This window comes from Cyprinus carpio, chromosome B19, assembly GCF_018340385.1.
Source record: "Cyprinus carpio isolate SPL01 chromosome B19, ASM1834038v1, whole genome shotgun sequence".
In the NCBI taxonomy this organism is placed as follows: domain Eukaryota; kingdom Metazoa; phylum Chordata; class Actinopteri; order Cypriniformes; family Cyprinidae; genus Cyprinus; species Cyprinus carpio.
In genome coordinates this window covers 16,209,859-16,220,130 of record NC_056615.1, presented here as the reverse complement: position 1 = coordinate 16,220,130, position 10,272 = coordinate 16,209,859, and the positions used below count along the sequence as shown (strand labels likewise).

The window sequence follows — 10,272 nt, the reverse complement described above, 5'->3', positions numbered from 1 at the left end:
TCAAAATGACTATATATATTTTTATTATATTTTTTTTTCGAGGTGGTTTGCTGGTCTTAGCTGGTTTAACCTAGTCTCCCAGTCTAATAGTCCTGGTTTACATCTAATTTAGCTGGTAAAAAACATAGCTGGATAAAATCATCTAGTAGACCAGCTTGCCCAGATCAGTGGATCAGTAAACCTGCTCAGACCGTTTTTTGCCCCCTCAGCACCCGTGCTTCATTCATTAATTTGCCTATAAATGCACAAAATCTTTTTATTTTAGCAATGATGAGAAAGTGAGGTCACACAGTTAATCCACTGAAGAGCAGTGAATAGGAGTCGGTGAGCGAGAACACAGCGCAGAGAGTTTGGCCCCTTTTGGCGAGATGGTTGAGTCCTAGTCAAGGTTGCTGTGGGATCCCAGCATCACCGTTCACTTCGAGCCACACCGCGATCCGCTCTGCTTCTGGCTGAGGGAAAGAACAACTACCTTCATGTGAATATGAACATAGATGACACAGAGGGGCACAGCGTCAGATCAACGGGATTCCTGTCCGTTTTCAAGAGAGGATGTATTAGATGTGGTCCGGTGGACTCCCAAGCAAAGAAAATGGGGATTAAAACTGGAGTTACATTTTGGAATCTGATATTTTTTATGATGGTCACATGCGTGCGAGGTAAGTCATCGGTCTCGAGGAGTTATTCGGAGGTTTTGCATCAGTGTGTATGCATGGGAACGAGCTTGGAGTGGATGTAGGGAGAGGAGAGCCAACCGTGCAGCAAATGCTTGAGAATAGAAGCACATTTACTCAATGCAGGCATTGAGCGAGGACTCAATAAATATTCTTGCAGTATGCTCGAGCGGATACGTGAGTTGCTTGTGGTCATTAAGTGATGGATCACAAAGTAATATAAGGGCGTTGGGAGATTTTATCCGAGCTGTTTTACGTATTAACAGCACGCAGGGTGTTTTCAAATAACCGCTATAAGGCTAATTACTGAATTTCAAATGAACGCGTGTTTTGAGTGCTTATTTTCGGGTAACGCAGCTCGATATGGGTTGGGGATGGAAAGCGAATCATGATTCCTTATGGTATATCTAGTTGATATACAGCCAACAAAATGCACCATTAACACATGTGTTAGTCTATAAGTAGTCAAGAACATGCTGGATAACGTGTGGCACGTACTGTAAGATTTCGACCTTACACTTGTCAGGGTACCATCTCACCCAGCATCTTGCGATGGAATTGACGCGTCTGGACGCCTATTGATCAGCCTTGATTTGGAGATTTTAACTGTTGCACACCGTCTCCATATAAACAGCATAACATGATCACATACAGGTTTGAAACATCCTCGGCGTTTTCAGTGGATTTATTTGGAGGAGGCTTGGTGTGAGCTTTCATCTCGGTGATTCTTAGTGGGATATTGAAAATATAAGGCTTTTAGAAGTGAAGTTTAAAAAAAAAAAAAAAAAAAAAAAAAAAACCTTTGTAGTTTGATTGAATTTAGTGGGGTGGAGGCAAACCCCTGGGCAGCACTTCTGCCTGATGTATCTTGGTCATTACCACCTGCCTAGCATTTTAATTTGCATCAGAGCTGATTCATCTGATGCTAAACGGTTTATAAGAATTGTACCGCCAGCTCAAATCTAATCTATTCGTTGTAACTCATTATTTTATAAATATAAACAGATAAGGTATTAACAGCTTGATTATTTTTCTATAATCTTGATTAGACGCTTAGCGTATCGAGTATGTCGTTTCGCGGAATGAACACTGAAAAGGGCTTGATGTGTTTCCTAGTTGGACTGGAGAGATATGGATAAACAGCAGTACCGGTGTCCGTAAAGTGTGCGAGATGCAGTCTTGTTGGCTGATAACCTGTCGCGTGGTGGCAGTGTGACGAGATCCCGAGGATAATTAATGCGATCTAGACCTCACTCACTACTGACTTACTGCTAGATAGTGAGCGCGCGCGTTATTCAGTGAGTCATTCTGACGTGCAGTTGTTTAGTGTATTTCAGTAAATGCATAAACATATATTGGACTTTAATTAATAAATAAGGGACACACACACACAAAATCTTAATCCAGTTTAAGATTGTTGGCTGGTCTTAGGTGGTTTAACATGGTTTTGCTGATCTCCTAGCTTCGTCAAGATGACTAACTCCATTTTAATCCAGCAAACTCGTCCAGCACGACCAGCCTGGGAGACCATTTTAGGCTGGTTTAAGCATTTTTTTCCACTTAGCAGGGATGTGGTCAGTAGATATATGCTTCATGGTTTAGGATCAGCAGGTCTTAGGAAACTTAATTATGAACATTATTTCTGCAGGCGCTGAATTAAAAATTCACTGTTCTGGAAGCCAGTTGCTCTGCAGGAGTCCAGGTGGTAGATTTTTATAAAAGTGCTTCATCTCGTTTCTTGCAGCAAAAGCACATTTTCTGATATAAGGAAAACCAGCGGGGCGTAACTAGAATGGGAGAACATTGTGGGATCATTCGAGAATTCATGGGGGAAAAAAAATAATGTTTTTTGAGTTTGTCGATTTTGTGATAGTGATATAAAAAGATCAGCTACAGGCTTTGAAGCTGAACATCCAGTATTATATGTTTTAGTACATTTATGAATTATTTAAATGAAGTAGTTTGACAAATGCAGCAATAAAGATCTGCAGGATGAAAAAGTATGCTATATTGGCCATATCTAGGAGATTAATTATCACATTTAAATAATGTATAGACAATTTTTGTGTTTTAGAATCTACTAACGACAGCTTAAACTTTTCTGTTTCCTGCTTAAGCAATGTGAAGTGAAAATAAATTGACTTGACTGTCAAATAATGGAAGCATTTGTCCTCATTAATAGAGCAGAAAAGTCTAGTTTCAAAGTCTTGTTTATTTCCATAAGTAATGCCATATCTAATTTCACAAAACAGCAGGATTCTTTATGTTTGTTTATTCTGAAAGGCTGCTTAATACATCAGAATTTAGGGGAAAACCTAATATATTAGTCTAAGGCTGTTGTGGTTAACCTGCCTTATCACAAACTTAGTTTGCGTGGCTTCATCTAAAGCCTCTTTAATCTCACTTGTTTGGAATTAGCTGCTATAAACTGACCACAGATCACCAGCTAGAAGCCGAATATGTCTACTCAGTGGTGAACATACGGACCCAATGAAGACAAGTCCTGAGGGGATGGATTAACAGCTGGAAAAGGCATCTTACTTGGGATCAGTGCCCTATCTTACAAGTGTAAAATCCAGCATGTTACAGTTTGCCACTGTGTAACACTGCCTCTTCTCTGGCACGCCTGAAAGAGGCTTTTAATCTCCATGAGCAAAGCATGGCTGCTGAAGAGCCAGGTGCAGAGCAGGGTCATTAAAGTCCCCAGATGTCTGCAGTCAAATAGATTTTAGGAACTCCTCTTCTACAAAATGCATGTTTAGGGTTATTTTAAGGTTATTACAGGATGATTTCTAGCAGCCGTTTGTGTGCCTTAGGCTTGTTGTGTAACATGTTCTGTAGTGTTTCCTGTCAAATGACAAATGTCACACTGCCCTCAGGTTGGAATTACGTCTTGTGGGAAATTGTGCAGCCTCGACAAAATGGCTCCAATTAGATGGTTTCTGTTTATTGGTGGACACATGCATAGGACATAAAGGGACGTAAATACCTCGGAGGGGAACATGTTATATCCGACTGAAGATCTGTGCTTCTGCTGCAGACCATACTGGATATGGATATGCATCACCTTTTCTCCTGCCCTGGGGAGAATCGATCGGGAGTTGGAGTGATCTTCTCACAGTAACAAAGCTTTGTGTGAATGCTCAGTGGATCACCTATAGTTTTCCCTGGACTTATCTTCTGTTCTTCTCCTTAACAGCCTCTGATGATCAACATTGCATTAGTCATGCACATATACCTACTTTGGTCTCTTGACTTGTACTTGACTACATCTGAAGTGTTAAACAGCTTGTAGTAAAAAACCCACAAAAACACTGACAGATGGATGGCTTTTCAGAAGGGATGATGTTTTAAATTAGTGGATAAGAGAAGAGGTAGTTGGAATACAAGTTGTTCCTCATGGGAATCTTTTGAGGGTCATATAAGAAGTGCCAGGCTTTGTGGTTAGGCCTATTAAAAATAAATAAATAAATAAAATAAAATACGCAGTGTAAGCAGGGTCCAAAAATTAACATTTTACCTAACCTTTCCAATAAAATGGTGAGTGAATTTTACAGCTGCAAGTATTTATTATTGGCAAGGAAATGCATTTTACGTTATTCTTGTATAAATATAATAATAATTAGCATATTTTCAGATTTGCTAATGCTGAGTAAACTTACGGCTATGGAATTGTATTTCACATTATTTTTACTGAAAATAATTAACCATGTCAAATCTGCTAATTTTGTCCATTTACCAACCTTAAATATTTGTTAGCGATATGAAACTGTTTTGCATTATTTTTGCATTACAAATTCTAATATAATTTTAAAAATACTTACTTTCTTCTGGTTAAGTCGATAAACCAGTAGGTGGCGACAAGTGGCTGTATAATGAGTGACTCATTTAATCATTCCTTCAGACAATTTGTTTAAAGTCACTGATTCATACTGGAATTAAATTATTGAATTATTAGTCATTAACATTGAATTATTCCCTGAATCAATTATTAGCACTGACTCATTCAGGAAGGCATTGTCAGATGGTGTTAATATTGTTAACTGTTTTTAAGCACCCTAGGCATTATTTACAACATGCTGCATTTTAGTCCTGTAACAAACAAAATGAGTTTGGAAATGCAATGAATATTACATATCTATACTATTATTCCATCTTCAAACCATCAGCTTTCATGCCAGCCTTTTAAGTCATGTCAGTGGTAGGGTTGGTGTTGGTTGGTGAAAGCCAGCAGGGGGCACTAACTATTTCATCAATGTGATCTATGGTCCCGTTTACCACCTTTTTAGCCATAGCTCGTAACTGATCATCAAGGAAGAGAATAACAAAAGGCTCTGTCCACATACTATGTGGACGTTTAGAGTACTTTCATACAGTGGTAGGCTACTGTACATGAGTGATGGCTGAGTCGCGACCTCATTACTTGCACAGGGCTTTCAGTGCATAAAGCACTTCACAAGTGCACTGTGCACAGATGCAAAGTGATTTATACAATGATGTTATTTTGACCCACAAGAACTAATTTTCTTAAACACTTAAAAAAGACTGAATCCATTTCAGTAAGTTGATCCACTACAAAAATAGACAAAGCTTTGTTTCAAAATATACAGTCATACTGAAGTATTTTTCTGACTTCAAGGAAGTGAAAGGCTTCCAGGGTGACAGCAGTGTTGGAAACATGGTCTGATTGGATCCCTGTGTCTGTCAGGAAGGATCAGGTGCAGAGGTGTGGAGCTGTCTGATTTTGCAACTCATTCTCACCACTACCTGTTGTGACAGAGTTGCTCAGTCAGTCCATACACACCTATAAACATTCACAAACACATTAACAAACTGCTGCTACAGCCGCAGTGTCAAAAAAAGAGAGAGAAAAGCTGTGTTTATTTTTATCATGCTGGAATACATCTGTACTGCTGCAGTATTCAGCAGCTGCTTGGTTTTGAGACTAAATTCAGTGGAGGAAGTTATTTTTCTCCAATAATTTACCCTATACTCTATTTTCATTTTGGGAAACCTTTACTTTACTACATTAAAAATGTAATATCTGACTTTTTACCAAGGTTGTACCCGGTTTAGAACTAAATTAATAATGCTTTTTAAAATTTAATAAAGTTGATACATCACTTCAACTCTAGTTAAAATGCAGTATTGCAATATGAAGTTAAATGTAAAAGTGTCTGTGTGTGTGTGTATATATGTATGTATATATATATATATATATATATATACTCACTGGCCACTATATTAGGTACACGTTCCTAGTACCGGGTTGGACCCCCTTTTGCCTTCAGAACTGCCTTAATTATTCATGGCATAGATTCAACAAGGTGTTGGAAACATTTCTCAGAGATTTTGCTCCATATTGACATGATAGCATCACGCAGTTGCTGCTGATTTGTCGGCTGCACATCCATGATGCAAATTTCCCATCCACCACATCCCAAAGCTGCTCTATTGGATTGAGATCTGGTGTCTGTGGAGGACATTTGAGTAAAGTGAACTCATTGTCATGTTCAAGAAACCAGTCTGAGATGATTTGAGCTTTTTGACATTCTGCATTATCCTGCTGGAAGTAGCCATCTGAAGATGGGTACACTGTAGTCATAAAGGGATGGACATGGTCAGCAACAATACTCAGGTAGGCTTTGGCATTTAAACAATGCTTAATTGGTACTAAGGGGCCCAAAGTGTGCCAAGAAAATATCCCCCACACCATTACACCACCACCACCAGCCTGAACCGTTAAGACAAGGCAGGATGGATCCATGCTTTCATGTTCTTTACGCCAAATTCTGACCCTACCATCTTAATGTCGCAGCAGAAATCTAGACTCATCAGACCAGGCAACGTTTTTCCAATCTTCTATTGTCCAATTTTGGTGAGCCTGTGTGAATTGTAGCCTCCGTTTCCTGTTCTTAACTGACAGGAGCGGCACCCGGTGTGGTCTTCTGCTGCTGTAGCCCATATGCTTCAGGGTTCGAAGTGTTGTACATTCAGAGATGGTATTCTGCGTTCAAAGTCACTTAAATCGCCTTTCTTCCCCATTCTGATGCTCGGTCTGAACTTCAGCAAGTCATCTTCACCACATCTAGATGCCTAAATGCATTGAGTTGCTGCCATGTGATTGGCTGATTAGCAATTTGTGTTACCAAGCAATTGAATAGGTGTACCTAATAAAGTGGCCGGTGAGTGTATATGATTATTTTCAATAAATAAGCTCTATCCTACATGTGTGACAGGGACTTTAGAATCCTGTTTCTTTAAGTATTTCGAATGAAGTATATCAGATAGAAATTAAAATAACATACAGCTGTCCTTATGAGTACTTTTGATATTCAAGTACATTCAAAAGTAAGTACTAGTAAGTTAAAAGTAAAACTAAGTAGACACTTAAAATAAATATAATTACTGGATTAATATTTAGTCAGAGTATCTATCTTGTAACTAAACTAATTATTTTGTCCACCACTTGCTATATTCAAAAGCATTCAGGTGATATACCTTAATAAGATCCAATGGCTGTACAGTGCTATTTTTACCAGAAGACTGGCAAATTTCCTAGACATGTTGGACCTAGACTTCTGCCCTCATCAGAATGTCCATGACCCCAGTCCAGAGCCAGGCTTTTTATGGGTCAGCTTCTGTGAATGAAGAAATGACAAAATGACATCAAAGTCCAGTCTGAAGTGCATTGGCTTGACAGAGAGGAGTCACCATCCCTCAACGACAGCCAATGGCGGTGATTCAGAGCAGGTGGGAGTGTGCGTCATTATACGTTTGACCTTTTGCCATGTAGAATTTGCGTGCAGGTCGTTTGCACTGTGGCTTTCCCGCCTGATTCTTTCTGCCTCATTGTTTTCAGCAAAGATGCGTTTAATATAGTAAGTGATATATTTGCAGCCTCATTGTTTCACAAGGGAGGCTTGTTCGTGACCGCTTCTCACGGTGGGCCTCTTGTTTGAGGGGAAAATAGCTGTCAGTATGATCTGGGTTCCCTTGAATCGGGGCTGCCTCATGCTGAGTCTCTCTGCCAATTTCCTCAAAGCTCATTTACTCTTTTATCCCTCCAGTTCCCCTCACATATGTTGTTTCCCTTTCATAGACAGCAGATATAAATAATATCTCTTTGAGTTCGCATCGGAGTGATATTTTTGTAGCGGACGTTAATGAAGGAAGAATGACACGGATACCTGTCGTCGGCTAGAGGACACAGCTGGACAGAGAGCTGGACTAGCTTGACCCCTTGACCTTTCATTCCTAAGCTTCTGGCTTCGGAGGAGGATGCAGCTGCTTGCTGGGTTGTCATATTAGATGATTCCATAAATACATAAACCCAGTTTGTCCCAGAATTCCTTGCACTACAGTATTAATATCATAAAGGGCTTGTGACTATGGCATACGGTCAACAGAAGCTGAGATGTTTTGCTACATTTAAAATACTAAATGCCTCAAGCAAACTGTAATTGTTAGAAATGTATCTTATTTAATAAAGCATAAAGAGTTTCTAGCTTTTCCACTGAGCGGGCTGCTTTGTAGTGTTGCTATTTCAAATTTCAGGTGCCATTCAGCTGCTATCTGAATTGAATCACCACAATAACCTGTTTAAACTAGTTGTGTGAAACAAAGTTCGTTATGTAACCCTTTTCTACTGGCTTAAATGTCTCTGAATCACAACGCCCCTGTAAGTTCATCAGATAACGCAATCTCAGAGCACAATCTAATTAAAATGGCAAACATTTTAAATTAGTGTCTGCTATTTTAATAGCGTGTCCACGCAGTTTGAGATATGCAGAATGCAACTTCATCAGTTTTACCTGGGTCAAAGGCACCTTGAGATCATTTGTTCTAGTCCAGCAAGATTTAAAACCAAATTTTGAGTTACGGCCCTTCACTTTATCTGGTTGACTGTGTGTGCTGTGAATGCTGATATTAGGAAAGGGTATGGCCTTTGTAATTAAGATTCATCATCACTATGCATATTTGAGATTGCTCAAGAGTTATTTTTTCAACCAGAATGCTTAATTGGGGGAGTTAACCATCTGTCACATGGTCTGTGTCACGTGATTTAACAGTGGTTCATAACACAATGCTGAAGGCTAATGTGATCTCCTGTGGCCTTTCAAAATATTACTTTATTCAAATTTTATAGTATTGTTGTGAAAGACTTGGATTCATGCCTTGAATGATGTTAGACGAGGATGACTGTTCCAGCTGTTTGCATACTGGAGCCATTTCCTTCTGTACCTGCAGAGGGCTGCAAATCTAATAAGGCTGGAAAAGTTTTTGGAATCACTTTCACTCCACAGAGGAAAGAACAACCTATCATCAGAATTTATATGCTTTAAAAGGCTTCAAAAGGCCAAAGACTGGCTGAGGGAGAGAGTTATAATGACTATATATAATTGCATCATGATTTATTATTATTATTGTCTGGCTAAGCTATGTTCACAAAGTGTTCACAAAGCTACTGTGGTATTGTTTAAGTATAAGTGAGGCTTTATAAATAATATTATTGCTCTTGTTAAAAGGTTTAATGCACTTTCAGTGCTTTAATTACTATGGTTCTGTGTTTTTGTGAGAACAGACCAGAATACAAGTGTCTCAACTATGAAGGCCAATCAATAGCTAGTAAGGGGAGAAGATGAGCAGGTTGAGTTGTAATTATGATGTCAGCAGAAGGTGTCTGGAAACACAACACTCTCATCTTCGAGATACATTTGTCCCCAGAGCCACAGAGCCAGCCGTCAGTCGGTTTCCAGACTCTAGGCCATTGTCAGGATGGAGGTTATTGGCAGAAACCTGTACCAGCACATTATTTATTTTTATTTATTCCAAACATTGTGTAAACTTTAGTAAAACTTTACTAAAGTGTTTACTGGTTAGATATGTTTCCCATTAACGTTATTTAAATGTTTTTTGTCTCACCTTATTCAATTCAGTATTATCAGAATAACATGCCAAGTCCCAAGCCCTTACCAACTATCTTTCCAGCATATGAGCTGTGACGTCAAAGGCAGCAGACAGGAAAAAAGTCCATTTCACGCTTTTTAGAGCCCTTCAGAAAAAAATCTGTCATTTGTAAAATATCTACTATATCATAAAATACATGACTGATATAGGCTATATGTTGCTTGCAAAAAAAAAATTAATTAGAGTGCATGGTTACTTGCCTACATATATATATATGCTTATGTATTTTAATGTGAACTATTTTAGAACACATCGTATTCCTATTTCTATGGAGACACATCTTGTTAATAGATAGTAAAATATCTGATATTCCCATTCTCAAATATGCATTGCAAGTAATGTATTTTGTCTTTTACTGCAACGCAGTCAAGAAGGAGTTCTGAGACTTTTGGATTTAATTTGGAAAGATTAAAATTAATTTTCCATTTCTCCTGGAAAACACAAAAGTGAATGGCTGAATAATAAAGTAACTTCTGAACTTTATAGGTACTTAGGCTATCAATGTTTGATAGGCTCATAATGTTTGAATGTTTATTTTTTTTCGATAATAGTTTCCGCTCCATAGACAAATTGTTTATTTTTACAAATTCTTGATTTTATGTTTTTTTGATAATACATTTTTTATTAC

General features: G+C 38.5%; 1 protein-coding gene across 5 annotated transcripts in view; it reads left to right on the top strand.

Moving 5' to 3' along the window:
• The first annotated feature begins 312 nt into the window (after nt 1-312).
• Nucleotides 313-10,272, top strand: part of csmd3b (CUB and Sushi multiple domains 3b) — a 370,548-nt gene continuing 360,588 nt past the window's right edge. For 3 of the 5 annotated variants that reach the window (XM_042745479.1, XM_042745477.1, XM_042745474.1), the window contains exon 1: nt 314-659. In XM_042745479.1, the coding sequence (XP_042601413.1) occupies nt 485-659 (175 nt within the window). In that variant the 5' untranslated portion in view covers nt 314-484. Of the gene's footprint in view, nt 660-10,272 lie in introns of all 5 variants that reach the window. The other 2 variants (XM_042745476.1, XM_042745475.1) reach the window with 2 other exon arrangements.